A 22,151-nucleotide genomic window follows, 5' to 3' on the forward strand; every position below is an offset into this window, starting at 1 on the left:
CCTCACTGAGAACGCGGATACTGAATGGGTGGGGAGACGGGGCTGGGATGAGGGTGAGGACCTTCTTTCTCCGGCAGCAGGAGGAAAACTCTGAGACACCACCGATCACAGGTCAGAAACAAGGGAGGTCAGTCGTCGGAACTCAGAGACGCGAGGCGAGGGGTCCCCGGCCCTGAGTGTGGGAGTGGAGAACAGGCGACATGCCCCTTCTTTCTCCTTCCAATCGCTGCCTCTTCCGGGGACCCCCTCCGTCCTCCCTGGGGCCCCAGCCCCCACCCCCAAATTCTGCATCCTCTGCGGATTGGTGCCCGGCCTGCCAGGGGCGGGGCCCGAGGGCCCTGACGTCACCGGTCGAGGGGGGCGGGCGGTTAAGGGAGGGGGGAGGGTGACAGGCCCCGGCTCAGCACCTCGGAGAGCTCCCTCCCCGGCCTTGTTTTGCTCCGGAATCGCAGCCGGGGGAGGGTGCCAGGGGGCCGGGCAGCGGGAGCAGCGGCAGGGGGATGGCCGTGCAGGCATCGAGGGGCCCCGGCGGGCAGAGGGCCCAGCCGTGATCCGGCGGGGGGGGCCGGGGCGCCAGGAGGGGTGGGGGGCAGCTGGTGGCGGCAGCAGTGGCTGCACATCTGGATGGAAGCGAGCTTTGTCCAGACCACCATGGCTCTGGGGCTGTCCTCCAAGAAAGCGTCTTCCCGCAATGTGGCCGTGGAGCGTAGGAACCTGATCACCGTGTGCAGGTGGGCGCCGCTGGCGGGGGGTGGTCAGGGAGAGGCATCGGGGCGGGCTGCGAAAATATGGACTGAGCGTGCCCGCGGGAGGATGCACAGCCGCCGCGGAGAAAAGGGAGGAAGCACAGAGTTAAGAGGAGCGCGTCCACTGTCCCTCAGGCCCAGACCAGGAGGGGCTTTGGAGGTCTGGTCCCTACCCTTCTAGGCCAAGTCAGGCCTATGCCCAGCCCGGGGCCTGGGGGTTGAGGGGTGTTTCATTGGCACTGCAGCTTCCTGTGAAAACCAGGAAGTGACATTGTGTGTGAGGGGGAGGGGTGGGATGGCTGGCTCCCCTGCTGGGGGCGGGGGTGGGGTGGGCAGGGAAGCACTGACGAGCGCCCTCCAAGCATACCCTGACTCCCACCCCTGTCAGCCTGGCCTCTCCAGGGTGGGGCTTTCCTGAGAGATTTTCCCATGCTCAAACCCGGGAGCAGAGATCGGTGTCCTCCTCCATCTCTGGACAGCTGCAGCCTGTGGCAGGGTCAACTGGGGGTGTGGGCAAAGCCCCTGAATCCACCCAGTGAAGGGTGAGGGGCACTGTGCCTGCCATGGGAAGGGCTGAGGGTCTGACTGCGGAAGCCTGGGTCTCCCGGGTTCAAGGGAGGAGGTTGGGAGGGCAGGGCCATTGGTCCCTGAGGGTGGGGCTGTCGCAGCATTGGGAAGATTCATCTGCTTTTTGAGGGCCCAGGAAGTGAACCTTCCCGCCTCAGCCCTGCAGTGACTCACCCTCACTGCCCTGCCCTGAGCCGGTAGCCACTGTCCCTCAGTTTCACCTGCCCTGCTCCCTCCCTCTAGGACCCCCCTGCCAGCTGCCTTCTCCATCTGCAACCCCCCCGCCCCATGCCACCTCTGAGGGCAGGGTGCTCCAAGTGCAGGCTCAACTGTCCTGCTTTGCCACCCCCACCTGTCTACACACAAGCCTTGGCCCTGCTCCTTCCCCCAGGAATCAGCGTGCACCTGATGCCCTGGCTCCTGCCTCCCATAGCTCCTTCCAGGTTCCTGCGCACACACCCAGCCATACTGCATCTGTCTCACACCATTATATCCTAGTCCCTAGCACGGTGCTACACACATCAGACCTCTGTAAAAATGCCTGGAATGTTATAGGAGAAATGAGTGCAGCAATGGCCCACCCAGCCCAAAGTACAGGCCGATGCCTCCACCCTCACCCCTCAAACCCTGCCAGTCTGGTATAAAACAAAGGTTTCTGCCTTTGGGGCCAGAGGATCCTAGGTCAAGCTCTTCATCAATTATTAGCTGTGCAACCGTGGGGAAGTCTCCTAACCACTCTGGGCCTTGGGTGCCTCATCATCCCCACTGTAGATGTAACAGCCACGCCAAGGAAAAGTAATGGCATAATTCACGTAGGAGCCTAGCCTAGTGCCTGGCCCACGAAAATCGCCCTGTCCTGATGATACCCTTCCTGTCCCTGAGAAGAAGATACTTCTTCTTTCTCTTGCCTGCTTTCCCCAGTGTATGGGAAGGGGGAAGCTCCCTGTGGCCTAGGCTGGAGGAACAGAGGTTCTGGTGGATTGAGAGTGGGCTTAGAGCTGGGGTGTGAGGGATAGAGTTTTAGAGGGGATTGGGGGCATGACAAAGGCTCAGAAACCCCTCGGGCCTCTGCCACCTCATCCCTGTCATGTGGTTCGCCTCCAGCTCCCAGAACAGTTCCCTTTAGCAGGCCAAGGGCTCCCCTGGGCCCTGGCCTCCCTGTCTCCATGGTAACCTGCAGCAGCCACTGCACCTTCTAATAGGGAGCACACCATGGGGCTCCCGGGGGCGATGGCCAGCTCTGCAGCACCGCTGAGGATGGATGGCAGATGGCCGCCATGCTGAAACCAGCCCCAGGCCCCCACTGAGGGCTGACCCAGATGACCAGAAAATATCATGGGGGCGGTGGTGGTGTGTGCTGCACAATGAGGCCCAGCCAATGCCCCAAACACAGGCTCCTTCTGGCGGGGCCAACCTTCCCATTAATGGCCCTGCTCCTGGCCACCCCTGCCCAATGGGCTATACACATGCCCCTTCCCCTAGTCCTTCCTGGAGTCTGGGGCAGGTACTATTATTCCTGTTTGGGCCTCAGAGAGATTAAGTGACTTGTCCAAGACCGCAAGGGTATCACAAGGAAACAGGATCTGAGTCTACCAGGCCGCCTCCCCCTACTACAAACCCCAGCACTGACCTGGCTCTGATTTCAGGCCAGACCAGCTCTAAGCCCAAAGAGAAGGGAAGGGGGTCCATTGGCTCAGGTCTGCCATTGGCCTGAGAGCCTCAGAGGCCAGTGCTTAAGGGCTGGAGCCTGCAGAGTGGAAGGCAGAGGAGGCAGGGGCTGCTCCTAGGCCTTGGTAATTGTGACAGCCAGCAGGAGGCCACAGGATGTGGCAGAAAGAGCAAGGGCTTTGGGATCAGCCAGACTTACTTGACTCCTCACAAGCCCTGTGACTCTGAACAGATCAGTCAACCTCTTGAACCCTCGGTCACCTTATCTGTAAAATGGGGATGATGCTAAGAGGACCTACCTCCCAGAGCTGTTGTAAGGATGGATGAGGAGTACATGCAGTGCTTGGCACATTACAGGCCTTGATAAGCTTAGGGGGAAAGGGGCAGTTCCAAGCAGCCCCTGTAGCCCTGGATCCCCCACTCCTGCTCCTCCACCCACAAGAGGGCAATAATGGGATGTTGCCAGCAGCATCCTCATTCCTGCCCCACCCCACTGCAGGGATGGCAGGTGGAGATTGCAGGGGGAGGGACTGCAGAGGTAGCTGAGGCTCCAAGCAGGATTGCAGAGAGGAATGAGGGCTGCTGGGCTCCGGTTTCTCAGCCCCATTGGCTTCCCGGGGTTCCCCTCCTCTCTGAGAAGCCAGGTGTCTGGGCCCCAAGACCCCTTCCAGAGATTTGCTGCCAATGCCCCCTCCCACACAGTGTGTGTGTCAGACCCACACCCTGCACACATACATACACACACACACACACACACACACACCCAGCCCAGCTCTGCACTGCCTGGTTCTGGGCAGCTGGTGTGTGGGCGACCAAACTAGGAAGGAGAAGGGGGAAGGGGGGCATCCATGTGCTAAGAGCCCACCTGGCCACCCTGCAGGCCCACGCTCCATGTGCTTAGTTTCAACTCACATGCCCTGGCCCAAGTGACGCCCACCCCCTCACCCCCCACCGAAGGGACTGAAGTTTGTTCTAGCAATAGCAGGAGACAGCTCCAGGCAGGGGTACAAACCCACTTTCTAACTCCTAGCTGACCCCCAACCCACACCCATCAAAAACGCAACTCCAAAGCATGGGCAAGAAGGAAGGGGCTCTGGGACACCCCCTGACTCCAGGTGCCTCCTCTGCCTACTTACTGTTCTGTCCCCTCTCATGCCTTATTCCTGAAGCTTCCTTTCTCTGGCTGTCACCTCTCCTGTCACCTGTTTGTCAATCGGTCTCCCACCTGCCACTCTATCACTCCCATGTCACAGCGCCTCTGTGGTCACGCACACCTCCCCTGTCTCCCACCTTCTTTCCATGTGCCTCACCCCCACGCCCATGCTCTTCATGACCTCTCCTCTGCCCTTCACTCCCTCTCTTTGCCTAACACCCCTCCTCTACCACCATTACCCTGTCTTCTCACTGGACACCCCACTGCCCCCTTTCCCTACCTCCCACCAGGTTCTCTGTGAAAACGCTGCTGGAGAAATACACGGCGGAGCCCATCGATGACTCATCCGAGGAGTTTGTGAATTTTGCAGCCATCTTAGAGCAGATCCTCAGCCACCGTTTCAAAGGTGGGCCCAGCTCCCTGGCCCCCATTGTCCAGCCCTCCCAACTCCCAGCCTTTAGCTTCCGGCCACCCACTCTGATCTACCTCGTGGCTTTCTGAACCCCATCATTGACCCTGGCCCCAATTCTGGCTGGGCCACGCACACACTGGAAAGAGGGGAGGGGGTCTTTTGGCCACATACAGTGGGTGCCCACAAGCCCCATCAGTGGGCATGCAGGTACGTGCCCTGTGTGTACATGTATGTGTGTGCACATGTTTGGGGTAGGAACTATGTGCAGGTGGGGCTGCTTATACTTATGCATGTGTGTACCCCATTACACGGACCCTCTACAAACTCCCTGGTTTTGCTGAGCCCCCTCCCTGCCCTGGCTCAGCCTGTGCCCCAGCAGGTCCGGTGAGCTGGTTCAGCTCAGACGGGCAGCGGGGCTTCTGGGACTATATCCGGCTGGCTTGCAGCAAAGTGCCCAACAATTGTGTGAGCAGCATTGAGAACATGGAGAACATCAGCACAGCCCGAGCCAAGGTGAGGGGCCTGTGATGGGCAGGGCCAGGGCAGCTGTTGGTTGCAGGGGGATACAGGGGGGATTGCCTGCTCCTTGTTCCTCAACTCTGCCTCCGGGCACTCGGTAGAAGAGCCACAGGAGGTCTAGACACAGTGGTGCACTCCTGGGTCCCTTCAGGGCAACAAGTAAAGTTGAGTGTGCTTTCCAGGGCCGGGCATGGATCCGGGTGGCCCTGATGGAGAAGCGAATGTCAGAATACATCACCACAGCTCTGCGGGACACCCGGACCACCAGGTGAGACCCTCTCCGTCAGCTCAGACCACAGGTCCCAGTGTGCATGTTCGTTGCCTAAACAAACTTGATCCTTAAGTTCCTGGAGCAACCTTCAGTACCTGGACTGCAACTCCCAGCATGCACTGCTAGCTTCCCTCTCCCAGACTATCCTCTGGCCACTGAGCTTACAGTCCCAGACACACCTTTAGCATCACCACCATTTCTTCCAAGTCAAATTCATTCTTCTCCATCACTCCACAGTACTGATCTCATGCACAGCTCTTACCTTAGACACGCCTCTGAACAAGCCTCAACTATGTATCATTTTATCTGTTGGCCTTGTTCCATGATCTATAACACAGAGCCCTACCTACTCCCCAAACAGGGGCAGCAGTCTGTACTTGCCACCGGTGGACTACAGTGTCCCAGTGTGCAGAGCTTGAGTCCCTGCATTGTAGGTTTGCAGAGAGATTGGATCTCAGGGGCAGAGGTCACAGGCAGGATGTGTGTTTGAAACTGAATACAGTCACGGGCAGGTCCCCCCCCCCCCCCCCCCCGGCCATCCAGTGGTCACATACAACCTGATGGTTTTACTCCGTTCTATCTCTAGTCTGTCCTCACATTTCAGAGATCACATCAACATATTTTTGAGCACCTACTGTATGCCAAGCACTAATGATTAGAACTTGTTTCCTGACTTTACGGATCTGGATGATCCCATACTTGGTGGGAAAGGGGTAGTTCAGGGGATGGAGGAGAGTATTCTCCCGGAACACACGTTCTAATACGTGGGAGACACAGTGGGCGCCACTCTGAGGGAGAGACAAGATCCACATGTGAGGGGTGAGCGGGAGAGAGATAGCTACTTCCTCTAGGAAGGGTTGGTAGTAAGCCAGGGGTATGAGGGGTGGGGTCTCCCTGGGAGGAGGAGGAGGATGCACCATCAGTCCCTCCGTACCCCCCGCCCCCCCGCCCCCCGCAGACGTTTCTATGACTCGGGAGCCATCATGCTGCGGGAGGAAGCCACCGTCCTCACCGGGATGCTGATCGGACTGAGCGCCATAGACTTCAGGTAGGGGTCTGGGTGGCGGTGGCCGGCGGCGTTTAGCCGAGAATGTCCACACTCGCATCCCCTCATACCCGCCCCCCCACCCCGTGGTTCTTCCGCCCCCAGCTTCTGCCTAAAGGGCGAAGTGTTGGACGGGAAGACCCCCGTGGTCATCGATTACACACCCTACCTAAAGTTCACCCAGAGGTGAGCGGCGCGATTGCTGCGGTGGGTGCGGGCACGGCGGAGGGCGGGCGGGCAGGGCGGGCCGTGCCCACTGCTCCTTCCCCCAAGCTACGACTACCTGACCGACGAGGAGGAGCGGCACAGCGCCGAGAGCAGTACGAGCGAGGACAACTCGCCCGAGCACCCGTACCTGCCGCTCGTCACCGACGAGGACAGCTGGTACAGCAAATGGCACAAGATGGAACAGAAGTTCCGCATCGTCTACGCGCAGAAGGTGCGTGATGCGCGGCGGGGGAGCGGCGGGGCCGGGGGGGCGGGCGGGCGGCCGCTGGGAGCCCCGCGCCCGGCCGCCCGGGCTGAGCCGGCGCCCCGCAGGGCTACCTGGAGGAGCTGGTGCGCCTGCGCGAGTCGCAGCTGAAGGACCTGGAGGCGGAGAACCGGCGGCTGCAGCTGCAGCTGGAGGAGGCGGCGGCGCAGAACCAGCGCGAGAAGCGGGAGCTGGAAGGCGTGATCCTGGAGCTGCAGGAGCAGCTGTGAGCGCCGCCGCCGCCCTGCCCCCGTCCCGGCCACCCCGACCACATCGCCCCCACTGACTCTAACGTCACCTTTCTTGATAACAGCATCCAGTGCCACCAACGGCCAGCATCAAACCACTGACCCCCTCACCTCCACCCCAAGACCCCCTCCCCAGTGAACTGAATTACCCTCAACATAAGATCCAGGGATACCCCCCAAAACCGGCGCCCCACTTCATCCATCAGCTACCATGGCTACAGAACGTTACTGCTGCGACCCCAACATTACTCAGAAGGACCTCAGATGCTACTCAGCCAACTTTCGACACGATCGCATTATTCCCTCTGTTCCACACCCCTCTGATCTGTAACCACTATCATCCCCACAGTGACCCCTGACTTCACTGTTACTCATCCTTCTGATAGCTTCCGCCTAAACCTTTTCATCACCCTGTGACCTCCGGGCATGATCCCCCAAGATACTCCATTACCCTTCAGGATTCCCACTCTATTCTCTACCCACTCCATCACCCTGACTTGAGTCCCACAACACCCCATTATTCCCTCCAACTCCCATCATGAACATGAGCAAAGTAAATCCCCATCTCCTCTCTGACCCTCAGCACCCTCCACTGACTCCCAGGATCTGCCCTTCTGGTCCTCCACGTTCTGTCCCCATTTCTGCTGCCCAGATTTCATTCATAACCCCCCTACCCCTTGCCGAGCCCCCTTTCCCCACTTCTGCTCCCTCTCCTAGTCAGGCCTGACCCCTCCTCCCCATCCCAGGACAGGTCTGATCCCCGGTGACCACGTTCCCCTGGCCCAGGGTTCCAAAGACCTCACCACGCCCCTGGTCAACCAATGGCCTTCACTGGGAACGCTCAATGGGGCAGAGGGTGCCAACAACCCCAAGCTATACCGGAGGTAAGCCTCAGCCAGGCTCAGCTTGGGCCTGAGTGCTGGCCCTCACTGGGGAAGAGGGGCTAGTGGGGGGGGGGGGTGCAGGCTGTAGGCCCTGCCTGCACATCAGCCCTCCGCTCTGCCGCAGACACAGTTTCATGAGCACGGAGCCGCTGTCGGCTGAAGCCAGCCTGAGCTCGGACTCCCAGCGCCTGGGAGAGGGCAAACGGGACGAGGAGCCCTGGGGCCCCATCGGTGAGCCCCCCAATCCGGCACCCAACATTCTTCCAAGGAGGGCTGAGGCCAGGCCTTGGGGCCTGCGGTCAGACCCTGACCAAGTCCCTCCTTCATGCAGCCCTTCCGGAGAGCTTAGCACAGCATTTAAGAGCTTGGTTTGGGGTGTTGGGCAGATTCTGCTGCAAACCCCAGCAGCGCCTCCTCCGGTTGTGCAAGCTTGGTGCATCGCTTCACCTTGCTGAGCCCTGCTCAGCGGTAACACGGGGGTGCTGACTAATCACCAGTGTAGCACACGGTGGGGGCTCAATGGCTTTTTGCCAGCATGACATCCTCAAGGGGCTCACAGGTTCTCGGGGAATTCTTCGCCTAATTTGCTCTTATCTCATGCACTCTGTGAACCGCTTGCCTGACCGTTGTTTCCCCCTTTTCTTTGGCTGCCAGGAAGCTCAGAGCCAAATTAGTGGCTCCCTTCAAGCGAATGTCCGGGACTTCAACGCATGCATTTTGTGTTGCCCCCCCCCCCCCCCGGCTTCACCTTGGTTCCCTACCCTAGTTTTCCCAGGGCCTGGACTTCTGCCATTTCTTTCCAAACACCATACTGTACTGGATGACTTTAGATCTTCTTTGAGACAAGGCAGGCTGTGGACGTGGAACCCCGCCACACTGTGTTTGTGATTGTCTGTGTGTCTGTCTCCACCCCCCAAGACTGTGAGCTCCGTGAGGGCAGGGACCATGTCTTGTCCGTTCTCTGTATCCCCAGTGCTTGGAACGGAATAAGTGCTCACCGTGTGTTTAATAAACAGACAGAGAGGTTGAACCTCAGGGGGAGACAGAGACGTAAGCTGACGATTACAATACAGTGTCCCGGCACTGTGCATGGCATGGGCAGATACTTCCCCAGGTTTCCTTGACAACGCCAAGTGCTCCAGAAATGAGGAAAATTTCCTCGGGGGGGTGACCTGAGGGCTACCCCCCCTTCCCCAACTCACACACAGGCAGACCGGTTGGCTCGGCCTCACCCGCCCTCTCTCCCCAGGGAAGGACCCCACGCCCTCCATGCTGGGCCTCTGCGGCTCCCTGGCCTCCATCCCCAGCTGCAAGTCCCTGGCGAGCTTCAAATCCAACGAGTGCCTGGTGAGCGACAGTCCCGAAGGCAGCCCGGCACTGAGCCCCAGCTGAGGAGGGGCGTGGGCAGTGTTAGCCGCACCCGCCAGGGGCAGGGGCACCTGCCACCTTTCCTCAGAGTCCCCCAATCCAGGCCACTTTTCCAGAGAACGCTGCCCACCCAGCCACGGGTCTCTTGCAAAAAGCACCCTTTGCTTCTTGCCCATTTTAACTTTCTGCCCAAGGGAACAGGGGCTACAAGGGGAAGCCCATTGGGCCAGGGCGCACGGGCACCACGGCCACAGGGTGCCCTTGGGAAAGCCTGTTCCATTCTTCTGGTGACCCTGGCACCTGGCTGGCTTCCTACCGGACTCTTCTTCGCACAGCCCCGCCACCCTCCTCAGGAGCTGGTGGCCCAGCCTCAGCACTCCCACCTCCCATGCCTCTCCAGTCCATCCCTGTGTATTCCCCGGAGTCACTCCTTCCTCAGCCCCCAGGACAGGGGCTCTGAGGGGATCAGGCAAATAAAAACCAGAAGACTGAGGGCAACTTTGTCTGTGGGGGGCTGGGATTGGGCACTGTCCTGAGGTGGCACAATTCGATAGCCAGTGCTGGGCCCGTAACCAGGGTGATGCTAGACCAGACACAACGGGTCTGTGCCCCACAGAAGCAAGCTGGTCAGAATGATTTGGGAAGTGGGGCGCTTTTGTATGAAGTGTCCTAAATGTTGGGTCTGTCCAGGGCAGGACTACATGTAAATGCCCCATTCAACCTGATATTCTTAGTAACTTGCTTAGCCCCCAGCGGGGAAGACACTGAACGCCCTGGGGGCAGGAAGGAGGAGCCAAGCCCTGGCAGGGCCCTGTTGTCCTTCCATCATCCTGAAATTCAGCTTTGGCCCAAAGTTGCAGACCCATCGAAGCAACCTCCCTCCTCTGTTGTCACTGGAATATGTCCATCGGGAGAGGTCTCACCACCCTCCGCCATGGCCCTAACGCTACCTGTCACCCCCTCAACTCTGGGTCCTCACCCTGACCCGGCTCTCACTAAAGGGGGGGGTCCTCTATATGGGTACCATCTGGGTAGTCAAAGCCAACATCCAGGTCCCTTCCAGGCCTCTTCCACTACCAAGTCCCACTTCCCTACCCACCCCTAAACACCCCGCAGTCACAGGCACTGGACAGAGGTTCATCATCTTTAGAGTCAAGGGATTAACAGGGATGGGTACAGACTACACCAGGCCTAGGGTTTTGTGGCGCCTGGGAGCAGACCCAGCTACAGCAAACACACAGGGAAATGGCAGGAAGGGAGGGAACAATTAGCAGATTTGGTCTTCCACTTGGGGTGCGGAGTGGTGGTGGAAAAGTGATTATCCTTGGGCCTGGGAATGAGAAACAGTAGGAAGAAAGCTGTTGGGGGGGGAGCTGGGCAGGCCTCGAGGGGCAGCCCCGTACCCCTGGGGCTCATAGTTGAGGGAGAAGGGAAATGAGGCCCCTCCCCTCAGTGCTGAGGACAAGGCACTTGGCTCAGTCTCCTTCCGCACCACCCCCAACCCCATCCAGGGAAGAGATGGGGTTCTTGTCCCCTGGCTCCTTTTAAGAGCCCAGAGGCTGTTCTCTGTTGAGCCTCTGGAAGAAGCTTTTGCCGAACTCATAAGTGCTGATCATGATGGCACAGGAGGGGGCAGCCTTGATGATCCTTGGGAGAAAGCCTGCAATGGGGGAGGGGGGGTTAGGGTCCGAGGTCAGGACCCAAGGGGGCCCCAATCCTTCCTGAGCGCGGACACGCGGACGGACGGATGCTCACCTGCGAAGAGCCCCCTGGTGCCCGACTCAGCCCGGATCCGCCGCAGCAACAGCCACGTGGAGTCGGCGCGTGGGGGGGTCACTGTGGGTGCGAGGCGTGGCCTGGGTGAGACCCCACTTGGGCCCCCATCCGCCCAGCCCCACACCAGCCAGAACCCTCACCTCTCACAGCCTCCAGAGCTCCCAGCGCGACCTGGCGCTGAGTCTTCACCACGTCGAAGGGCAGAGTCAGGACAGCCGCCACCTGGTGTGGTGCGGAGAGCGCTGGTCCCCAGTCCCCAGGCCCCCAGCCCTCGTGTCTAGCCAGGCTCTGCCAGCCTTGGCTAGGGCTTCTCGAGGCAGCTACACGAGCACCTCCCACAACCCTCAGGCCTCCCAAGGCCACATCCACTGGCCTCGCTCCCGGCCTGATCAACTCACCGTCCCGGAGATGCCTCCAGCCACAAAGCTGATGCCCACGGATGTCTGGTCTTTTGGCCTGAGCCCGCTCAGCCAGCTCTTCACCAGTTCGTAGTTGAACCAGTACAGGGCTTGGGGACATACGGGTACACTCGTCAGAGTTGGGGAGGGCAGTGGGGCGGCCCCAAACCTCCCACTTTCCACTGCTGCGCGACGTGACACCCGTCCCTCCTGAGAATGAGGCCTGCCTGAGGCGTGCCAGTTTCTGTAACAAGCCCTCTGCGGGGATTTGCTCCTGGAAACCTGGGTGACTACCCCGCCCGCTGGGCCCATTTCACAGATGAGATGTTCAAGGCCCAGAAAGTGACTTCAAGGTCAGTAACAGCAAAACTGGGACTTAACTGTAGACCTCCTGTATGTCATCCAGAGGCTCCCTTACCCCACCCCCTGCATCCCTGATTCCTACCTGAAAAGGGCACGTCCCGAAGGGCAGTGGGGCCCCAGCCCAGCCACAGTGAGCGCCAGCCACCCTGAGCCATGGCAGCTCGGACACAGGATCCCAGCTCCCGGTAGGACACATGCTGAGCCTGCAGCTTTGTCCGCACCAGCTCCAAGGGGCTGATCACAGTCACGGTGCCCACTAGGGGGAATAGCGGGGAGAGATCAGCTCACAGGGCCCAACGGCCGCCTTTCCCGGGATCTGGGGGCCCAAGAGATCCCTCTACCCCTAAGCTGCCAGAAGCTGGAGCTGGAAGCCAGGACTGGGCTCCAGCAGAGCCGGGGCTCAGAGAGAGATCAAGGGCCCAGGGCTGTGCTCACAGCGGGCTAGTGCGCCAGCCACCATGGGTGCGTAGAGGTCAGAAGTCAGGGCCCAACCACAAAGGAAGGTCTTGAGTTGGTCATATGCGGTGAAGTAGATGGCAGTGGCCGGCACAGTCATAACCCTGGGAGTGTGAACAGACGTTAGCCGGGACTCCCAAAGGCTCCCAACCTCCCAGGCACCCCCTGCCCCTGCCACCCGACCGGAGAGTAAAGGATCAGAGGAGTAGAACAAGGAAAAGCAATGTGTGGGACTGAGAGACTCACAAGGTGGCTGGGAGGCCGCTCCACAGGGTCCTGGTGCCCTCGTGTCTCACAATCTTCACGAACGCGTCCTGGCCAAGCAGACGCCCATCCAGGAGGAGGAAGGAGGAACGTGAATAAGCTCTGGGATGGGGCTTACCCTGACTCGGCCCTAGCCTGATGCCCTCATCTCTGCCCACAGCCCTGGGTCCTGCTGAGAGGTAGGAGCCCCGCAGGCCGGCACACACGCAATCCCGCATTTAGCTCCAAGCGGACTCCCGCTCACCCTTCAAAACCGCAGAGAGGCACCACCTGCTCAGGGAAGCCCTTCCCAAGCTGACCCGGCCACTGCTACTTGCTTTGCATCACCCCCTCCTCCCTGGGTCTGCAACCCGACCAACGTGAATCCCCCTGGAGCGCCTAGAGCCCCAGGCGGGGGCACAGCCACTCCTCACCACGGTGCCGGTGAAGCGGGTGGGGTCCTGGAACCAGGTGGCGCAGCGGGCGCTGTTCGGGCACAGGTAGAGGGGCTCCAGGACCCCACTGCAGTACAGGAGGCACTTCCCTGTGGGTTGGAGAGAGGAGGGCACTGGGGAAGGGGAGGGGGCATTAGGAGGACAGTGCCCTGGAACCCTGCAGGGAAGGGGGTGAGCCCCATCCCTAGGGGGGCCAGCAGAGGCCGTGGTCCCTGGGTGGACATTCTTGTTCAGGACACAGAGCTCGCTGATAGGACCTGGAAGTGTGTGGCAGGACTGTGGAGCCCTCAGGTCCCCTGGGGAGACTGGGCCACTCCCTTCCCTGGACCTTCACAAGCTCCCTGTGGCTTGGGGAACTCACATTTGGTGTAGGGGAGGCTCCAGAGTCTGGAAGGAGGCATCAGCTCTAAAATACAAGGCAGTCCCTTAAATCAGGAGAGCCCCGACCTGTCCCGGGGACCCCACCTCGGGAAGATGTTTTGCCCAGGCACCACCCCATATGGGCTCCAGGGTTCAGGGTTGGGCACGCACCGCTGGCCGCCGAGGGGCGCTGAGACTGTAGGCGCACTTTCACCACGTCCAGGGGTGTCACTGGAGGAGGAGGGCAGGTCTGAAGGCTCCTTTCGGGACCCCACCCCGACCCCTCCCCCACGACCAAGTCACCTCCAATCTCTGGTCTGCCCCTGTCCCCACTGCCCCCTCCCCACCTCCCCAGATCTTACTGAAGAGGGAGGTGACTACAGCACCAGTGCCTGAGGCCACCATTTGCTGGAGGGGGCTAATGCCCCCAGGCTCCTGGTCAGCCATCTTGTAGCTTCAATTCTGAAAAACAGTCAACTGGACTCACAAAACAAGATCAGTGGGAGGGAGAGACACAAGGCAGGGCCCTTTGGGATTTGACCCAGCCCTCTACCCGAATCCACTCACTGAATATGAACTCAAACGATCCTCACAATTACCTTCTACTTTTGTAATTTTTTTTTATTTGGGAGAAGAGATAGCACCAGCGGGGAGGCAAGGGAGAAGGAGGATCCCCGCTGAACAGAGAGCCCAACCGAGGCTCCATCCCAGGACCCTGGAATCATGACCTCAGCTGAAGGCAGAAGGCAGACGCTTAACCGACTGAGCCATCCAGAATTACCTTTTACACAATTACCTTTTAAAGCAATTTTTGTCAGTTCTACTCTACCACTGGAAAAACAGATTCAGAGAGGTGACATGACCTGAACAAGGTCACTCTGAGAGTAGTGAGGAAGGAAGCTTGGGTAGTTACTCATTGATTAAGGAGCAATAACGGCCCACTGCCATTCCCTCATCTGAGCGACACGGAACTACTGTGCACCCTCATCGAGGCAGGCGCTCTGTTTGGCCCGGGGGACCCAAAGATCAGGACGCCAGAGCCATCCCCCTAAGCCCCCCACTCCCGAGGCGGGCTCTGCTGTGCCCCGAGTCACCGGGCGTGGAAGGTGGGGCCGAGCAATAGGGGAAACGTGTAAACAAATCTTTTGGCCGCGAAAGGACCGTCCGCTCTCGGGACTGGAGGCTGGGTTCCCGGCCCTCCCTCCCTCACCCTCCTCCCGAGACCGGAAGGGCCAGTACCCCAGGCCTGGATAGAAAGGGCAATCTCTCTGCTCTCTCCCCAAGACAGAGACCGGGGTTCGGCCGAGAGGGCAGAAAGTAGGTTTGGGAAGACAGGATCTCTCCTTTCCCTCGGAGAAACTCCGGCCCCGCGCGCAGGGGACGCCCGATGGGGCGGACTAGGTCGGCCTGACGGCTCGCGACTCCGGGCCCCCAGCCCCGCGCCGGCTCAGGTTCCCCGGGACCTCCGGAGGCCCACCTCCGCCCCCGTCCCCAGCCGGGCCCGCAACCCAGGTCCAGCTCCGCCCACCTGACTCCAGGCCGGTGCTTGCGCTGCGCGGCGCCCGGAGCCCGGCGGGCCCATGACGGCTCCGCGGCCGGTTTACGGACGGCGCGCGCTCGCCCCGCACCAAGGCCGTCTCCGAAAGCACCCGAGCCCGCCCCGCCCCCGGACCGCGCCGCGAGGCTCCGCCCTCCGCCGGCCGACCAGCTACATGCCCGGAGTGCCGCCGGCCCCGCCCACCAGCAACCTCTCCGGGACCCGCCGCTGCGCCGCGGGTGCCCGGCCGGGCCAGCGCCCCAAGGTCGTGGGTCTCCACGTCACGCGTGACCGGCGGCAGCACCGCACTTAACACTGTATTCTCACAAACTCCATCCCACCAGTACCCCGGCCGAGCGTTGCCCCCGGGAGTCCCAGCGCTCCCCCTAACTTGCCAGGCCAGCGTGGGTAACGCGCTCTCCCGCTCTTCCTCAGTGTCCTCATCTGCCGGGAGGCAGGTATTGGAATCAATTCTTCCAAGGCCACGGAGATATCAGATAATAATGACAAACATTTACCCGCCGGGTTCCCTGCTGAGGTATTACGACTTAATGGCGACCTACCAAACAGGAATCAGCATACTCCCCATTTTACGGATAATCGACTGAGGCGCAGCTCCAAAACCACTTGGCACACCTCTGGGTACCGTGCGCCCGTGGGCGATGGGATCAGACGAGCTGTGACTCGGGCCAGGCAGGCTGGACAGGGAAAAGATTGGCCCGGGAGCCAGGAAACCCGGGGTCAGCCGGACTCAGTTTAGGCTTAGTCCTCCCACCGTGTGACCTGGGGCAAGTTACACCACCACTCTGGGCCTCGGGTTCCTCCTCCTTCGCACAGTGAGAGGATTGAGTAGGGAAGAAGGGGACTGACATTTTTGCGGTGGTTACTCTCACAACGTTACTTCTTCCAAACCCCCAAACTTTTAGAAGTATATTATCATTTGGCCCCTTTTTACAGAAGATGAAACTGAGGCTCGAAGTTTAAGTGCCCGAAATTCGAACCTTCCAGGTACTTCACCCTGCACGAGGCGGCCTCCCTGGGTGACAGGTGGGCTTAAATCCTGAGCTGATGTCTCTGATCCCGCTTCTCAGGGAGACACATTTGTCTCCCAGGCAAGCCCAGCACCTGAAAGCCCGCCACCCGCCTCGCCTTTAAAACTTTTGTGCGGTTTTAACTATTTGTCCGAACACGGGGTGCGAACCTGCGCCTTTAAGAAGGGCAGACCGTGACTTTGACGTCACCAGCTTCTCGGGCTTAAGGGGCCCAGCCATTCGGCGCCTGCGAGGTTAGCACGTGGATTCTAAGGGGCCAACCATCAGCTTTCCCTGAAACTGGCTTTGCGGCTCCGAAAGGCTTGGCAGCCCAAGTTTAGGGGCGGGAAAGTGCAAACCGTAGCCGGTGAACTGGCCGCTGGTCGAAAGGGCTGGACAGAAGGCGCCCTTTGCATTCCCTTCCCCCATCCAATGGAGGTCTGAAATTACACAAAATCATTTTATAAACTGTATGTTAAGGCGAGAACCCAGTTTCTATTACGGTCTTTCACAGCCTCAAAGTTATGGCTTACCTGAACACGTTCACAGCCCACAGCCGCTCTCCCATTTTACAGAGGAGGAAACTGAGGGCCACGTGTGTAGTGACGCCTAGAGTGTAATGGAACCAAGACTTCTCCCGCGCAATCTCCTATAAATGAGAAAATGGAGGCCTACGAGGTCAAATCGCACCAAGGTCACTCAAATGAAAGAGCCAGAACTCAAACCCCCGAAATGCCTGAGTTCCGAGGCTCTCCCACCCACCGCATTCTCAGCCTGGGCTCTCTGCTCCCTGCGGTGACCTGCTCACCTGTGAAGGTTTTATCTACTGGGGCCTCAGGCCTCCAGGCTTCAAGAACTCCAAGAATACAGCCTGTGGGGCGGCAACACCTGCCTGCCTCAGGATTAGAGCACCTGGGAGGCAGGGACCCGGCTGTTTCCTGCAGGAGCCGCTGGACCTCCAGCAAATGTCCTAACCGCCTCTAAGCCTGAGTTTCCCCCTTTACAAAATGAGTTGATGGGGGTATAATGCACCCACCTCACAGGAAGTATGTGAGGATTTTTTTTTAAAGATCTTATTTATTTATTAGAGAGAGAGAGCGACAGCAGGAACACAAGCAGGGGAGTGGGAGAGGGAGAAGCAGGCTTCCCACTGAGCAGGGAGCCCGATGCAGGGCTCGATCCCAGGACCCCGGGATCATGACCTGAGCCGAAGGCAGAAGCTTAATGACTGAGCCACCCAGGCGCCCCTATTATGTGAGGATTTAATGAGTTAATAGCTGTAAAGTGTTTAGATCCTTGTCTATCATGTGGCAAACACTCAATGACTATCATTATTATTATTGTCATCATTATTATTATTATTATTGATTCCCCCCAACACCACCACCGCCTGACCTGTATCACAGAAAGTTCTGTAAGGGCCTTTAGAGCAACCAGGTTCTGGTCCTACCTCTGACTCCAAATGCAGGCACAGAGAGTAATAATTCCTCACACCGCTTCCTGCCCAGAGCCAAAATCATACAGCTGCAAATTAGTGGTCAGGAACCAAACCTGGTGACCTCTGAGCCTCAGTTTCCCCCACAGTAGAATAAGGGGCTTGCATTCCATTTCTGGTTTTCTTCTTGCAATAGGATGCCTTTGAGATTTGTCGCTACACCTCAGTTTCCTTATCTGAAAATAGGGATGATGTCACTCGTCCCGCCTAACTTACAGACTCCTAGCTGCGCTCGCATCCCTGAAAGCCATGTGAAGAGTCGACAAATGGTTCTGTGGCCCCTGTCAGGACCCCAGAGATGATCAGATCACAGTCCCTGCCTTCTGCCACAGGTAAATGCTTTGAGGCATCATTGGTGTGACCAAAGCCCAGTTCTGTGGCAGCCGTCCGGGCAGGTGGGACAGGTGATCGGTGGGCAATGAGGCACTGCTGGAGCTGATGGCTGCATCTCCCAAGGATGGTCATGACGGCTGCGGGGGGGAGCAGGAGCCTTGAGATGCCCAAGCCCAGAGACCTAAGGAGGAAGCAGCCACTGTCCTAGCTCACCTGGCCACGGTTCACACCGACCGCGATGTGTCAGTGGTCCTTCCAGAGGCAGCGTGTGGCCCCGTGTGGCTATCAGTGACTTCCTCATCAGATGGAAAAACAGAAACTCCTTTCAATCTTAAAAGGGGAGAAAACAGTCCCAGGCCCAGGAGCTGTTGTGGGGACTGATGGACAAGTCCTTGCCTGGCACTTGGGGAAGGGACATAAACAGAAGGTGGTTTATTGTGAGACTGAATTCTTCCCCAGCAAGCCCAGCGGCGGGACAGTGTCCTCCCCACCCCCACGCCCAGCTTGCACCCCCAGGGCCGAGGAAGACATGTGTGGGGTTCGAGTAGGGCTTAGGTCCTTCCCGCGGACCCCACCAGCACCTGTGAGTCCAGGGCCAGCACTGTCCCCACCTGGAGCTGCCTTCCTGGAGGCCGGGCCCACAGCTGCAGGCCCATGGAGCTGGAGAGGAGAAATCCAAACTCCAGGCCCAGAGCTAAATGTCAAGTCAGATTTTTGACTGGGCCTTGAGGGCAGGGAGGTGTGTGTGGGTGAGTTACAGGAAACTTTATTGGGCCAACTGGAGAAAATGGAGTAAGGCCTGTACAGTAGATAAGACTTCATCAATGTTAAATTTCTTGAGTGTGATAACCAGACGTGGTTTTGCAGAACATCCTTGTTCTTAGGAAATGCACACGGAAGAAGTGTTTAGGGTTGAATGTCTGCAACTTAGTCTCAAATGGTCCTGCATAATAAAGAGAGATAAAGCCAATGTAGCAAAATGTGAACAATGGCTGAATCAAGGTGAAGGGTATATGGGTGCTCATTGTACCATTCTTGCAATTTTTCTGAAGTTTTTAGTTTTCAAAACAAAAAGTTGGAAAAAAAAAAGTTGGTGGGGAAAGGGATTTCTTCCTCTGAAATACTTAAAGAATCAGAAAGCAACAAAGCTGTCTTTTTTTTTTGAAGGTTAAAAAGATACCTGTAATAGCTAGATCAACCCACCTGGGAAAGGACTGCTCTACTCACCACCCGCCCCCCATGTTTCCACCCCCCCTCCATGGCCTGAGAGGGTGGGTTGGAGAGTTTCTGGACACCCAAGGCTTCATTGAGGGGACCCTGGATGTGGTCTGAGGAGGTGGCCCCCAGAGGGGAAGCGTCCTGGACAAGACCTTCCAGAATTGTCTCTCTCCACCCCCACCCCCAGCCTGACTCCCGGAGCTCTGGGGACAGGCTCGTTCCTGCTCTGCTCGGGGGAATGTAGATTAATCTACTTCCGTGGAAGGTAGATTTGGCTATAACTATGACAATCCCAAATGCCCAAACCCTGTGACCCAGCCAGTCCACCTCCAAGAATTCCTCTGCTGATGGGCTTCCACCGGTGCGAAACGACACCCCAACTCTGCAGTCGCCGTAGCCTTGCTTGTAACAGCGAAATGCCATCCAAAGGGAACTGAGTGACAGTACCTCTACAGGACGAATGCCACCCAGTCTGGAAAGAGATGCAGAGTTCCACATTATGATGTAAAACAATCTCAAAGATAAGAGTTAAATAAAAAAGCAGGGCTCTGGTGCAGGCTACTTGTTTCCGACCGGAGCGCTACCGCCCCCTAGGGGACGTCTTGTAAATGTCTTAGTTGTCACAAGATTGGGGGCCCCTGGCGTTTGACAGACGGCAGGCCAGGGAGGCTAAATGTCCTTTAAAGTGTAGGACACCCTGACACAACAAAAAATTGTCCCACACGCCACTCAGTTTCCCTTTGTCTTTCTGGCCAACCACATACATTAGAAACACGTTTATAATTATCTGACCTGGAGGCTAGCTCTATTCCTCGCACAGCTTTTTTTTTTTTTTTAATGGTTTTAAAATATATTGAATTTCCCAGGAATAAAACTACTATGCAGTCCTACAGGAGATTTGGCTTTGTCTCCATTCGAACTTCATCAAGGATAATTCACCATTCCGGAATCTTTTCTCCGTGGCCACCTGGCCCATGTGAGCTGAGCTGCTAACAGGACACTCCAGCACTAAGCCCACATGTGGACATTCACAGTTCTCCAATGCCAGTGAATCGTGTGCACTTGCAAGCTCCTATTCTCTCGTGGAGTCAAGCCTGATCTTTCACATACAGAAATGCATATTATTTTATTATAAATTCCTTCCCTTTTATTTTTCCTCTATATTCCACTTTGAACTGTCTATAAATGTTTAAAAACACTGTGCATAGGAAAATTACATTATCTTTGAATTTCTTTCTGAAAATTTGTTAGAGTACAGCACGTATGTGACCAAAAGCAGACTTTGGATCAGAGTCTATTGAGAACCTCAGAAAGGACCATGAGCTTACCAGGCACGGTCCAGTCCCATGTAGTAACATGGCCTTCTGGGGGACTTCGGCTTCTCAGTGCCACCAATGTTATCTGGAGAATGTTGGCCACTGGGCCAGGGTGGCCCCATCAGAGCTGAGCGCTAGTCGCAGGGGCCCAAATGGAGGAGGAGATGGTCCAGCGGGGCCCAGACCAAAGGGCTGGCTGGCGTGCATCTCCCTTTTTTTTTATTTACTGAGTCTTTCTCTCTCTTTTTTTCTTTTCAGCAATTTTTGAGTATTTGTTTTGTTTCAAATAGTGTTGTAGGTACTAGATACAGCAGAGAACAAGTCACATAAGGTCCCTGCTCACACTTTCTGGTGCAGGAGACACAAACAAATGAGTTAAGTAAGCCACTTGCAGACAGCGAGGACATACCTGAGGGCAAGACAACAGGTCACGTGATAGAGGGGGCCTGAGCTGGCCCAGAGACAGGGAGAACCGGGGGGTCAGGAGCACTGATGGGGAGGGGCTGAGGGAGGGTGGAGTGGGCTGGGATGAAAGGAAGTGCCCAGATGAGGGACAGGGATGTCCTAGTAACTAGTAAAGAATATTGTGATGGGCCCAAACACAGGCTCCGTGTCAGACCTGGATTCAATGTCTAGCTTCACCCCTTCCCAACTACATGACCTCAGTAAAGTTGCTGAACCTCTGGGCCTGTCTTCCTTCATTGTAAGGCAGGGATCATAATTGTAGCTACCTGGCAAAGTTACATTAAAGATTAAAGGGGAACTTCATACAGAGCCTGGCACAATGGGAAGCTTAGATAAAACATTAGCAGGACCCACTTCCTAATTTTTTTTTAAAGATTTAATCTAAAAAAAAAAGATTTAATCTATTGGGTGCCTGGATGGCTCAGTTTGTTAAGCAACTGCCTTTGGCTCAAGTCATGATCCTGGAGTCCCAGGATCGAGTCAGGCATCTGGCTCCCAGCTCAGCAGGGAGTCTGCTTCTCCCTCTGACCCTCCCCCCTCTCATGTTCTCTGTCACTCTCGCTCTCTCTAAAATAAATAAAATATTTTATTTATTTATTTATTTTTAATTTCTCACTTCCAAAGCAGCTTCATGTGTTTTGGGTTTTTTTTTAAGATTTTATTTATTTATTTGACAGAGAGAGACACAGCGAGAGAGAGAGAACACAAGCAGGGGGAGTGGGAGAGGGAGAAGCAGGCCTCCTGCTGAGCAGGGAGCCCGATGCAGGGCTCGATCCCAGGACCCTGGGATCATGACCTGAGCCAAAGGCAGACGCTTAACGACTGAGCCACCCAGGCACCCCAATAAATAAAATATTTTTTAAAAAATAAAGATTTAATCTATTTACTTGAGAGAGAGAGCGCTCGAGCACAGCCAGGGGGAGGGGCAGAGGGAGAGGGAGAAGCAGACTCCCCGCTGAGCATGCGGGATGTGGGTCTCAGCCTCAGGACCTGAGATCATGACCTGAGCTCATGACCTGAGCTGAAGGCAGATGCTTAAGCAACTGAGCCACCCAGGCGCCCCAGGACCCACTTCTTTAAAACACTGAAATCAAGTACACCAGCAACCATCCTAGCATAAAAGATTGAGTCAAAGTCCCCGGAAGTTCACTTGAGTACAGATTTCTCTGCTAACGTTGGAGGAGTCTGTCTCCTTCCTGAGCCTCTGTCTCTTCATCTTTATGATAGAATAACATTCCAGCCCTGCTTCCCTCCCGGGATTCCTGAGTGGTTAAGACAGGTGAGATGTGTAAAAAGGATTTGTGACCAGAAAAGGGTGCTGGGGGTGGGGCTGGGGGTGGGGGAGCAGCTCC

General features: G+C 57.3%; 2 protein-coding genes across 7 annotated transcripts; one reads left to right on the forward strand and one right to left on the reverse strand.

Moving 5' to 3' along the window:
• The first annotated feature begins 376 nt into the window (after window positions 1-376).
• RUNDC3A (RUN domain containing 3A) lies at window positions 377-10,186 on the forward strand. 5 transcript variants are annotated; one of them, XM_032396548.1, is made up of 11 exons: window positions 377-731; window positions 4,425-4,540; window positions 4,911-5,059; window positions 5,248-5,333; window positions 6,295-6,384; window positions 6,487-6,567; window positions 6,655-6,820; window positions 6,922-7,079; window positions 7,848-7,985; window positions 8,110-8,216; window positions 9,235-10,117. In XM_032396548.1, the coding sequence occupies exons 1-11, from the start codon at window positions 625-627 to the stop codon at window positions 9,375-9,377; spliced, it is 1,341 nt and encodes a 446-aa protein (XP_032252439.1). In that variant the 5' UTR covers window positions 377-624; the 3' UTR covers window positions 9,378-10,117. The 5 variants fall into 5 exon arrangements, with proteins under 5 accessions (XP_032252439.1, XP_032252435.1, XP_032252436.1 ...); XM_032396544.1 differs by having other exon boundaries at window positions 554-731; window positions 4,923-5,059; window positions 9,235-10,186; XM_032396545.1 differs by having other exon boundaries at window positions 554-731; window positions 4,926-5,059.
• A 290-nt stretch (window positions 10,187-10,476) lies between these two features.
• SLC25A39 (solute carrier family 25 member 39) lies at window positions 10,477-15,061 on the reverse strand. Of its 2 annotated transcripts, none has more exons than XM_032396550.1 (12): window positions 14,933-15,061; window positions 13,767-13,866; window positions 13,576-13,635; window positions 13,406-13,450; window positions 13,024-13,133; window positions 12,593-12,660; window positions 12,326-12,450; window positions 11,973-12,146; window positions 11,528-11,637; window positions 11,270-11,351; window positions 11,109-11,189; window positions 10,477-11,013 (listed from the first exon to the last, which is right to left on the reverse strand). In XM_032396550.1, the coding sequence occupies exons 2-12, from the start codon at window positions 13,849-13,851 to the stop codon at window positions 10,898-10,900; spliced, it is 1,056 nt and encodes a 351-aa protein (XP_032252441.1). In that variant the 5' UTR covers window positions 13,852-13,866; window positions 14,933-15,061; the 3' UTR covers window positions 10,477-10,897. The 2 variants fall into 2 exon arrangements, with proteins under 2 accessions (XP_032252441.1, XP_032252440.1); XM_032396549.1 differs by having other exon boundaries at window positions 13,024-13,157.
• Between the last annotated feature and the right edge of the window lie 7,090 nt (window positions 15,062-22,151).

The sequence above is a fragment of the Phoca vitulina genome, unplaced genomic scaffold (assembly GCF_004348235.1).
Source record: "Phoca vitulina isolate PV1807 unplaced genomic scaffold, GSC_HSeal_1.0 scaffold92, whole genome shotgun sequence".
NCBI lineage: Eukaryota > Metazoa > Chordata > Mammalia > Carnivora > Phocidae > Phoca > Phoca vitulina.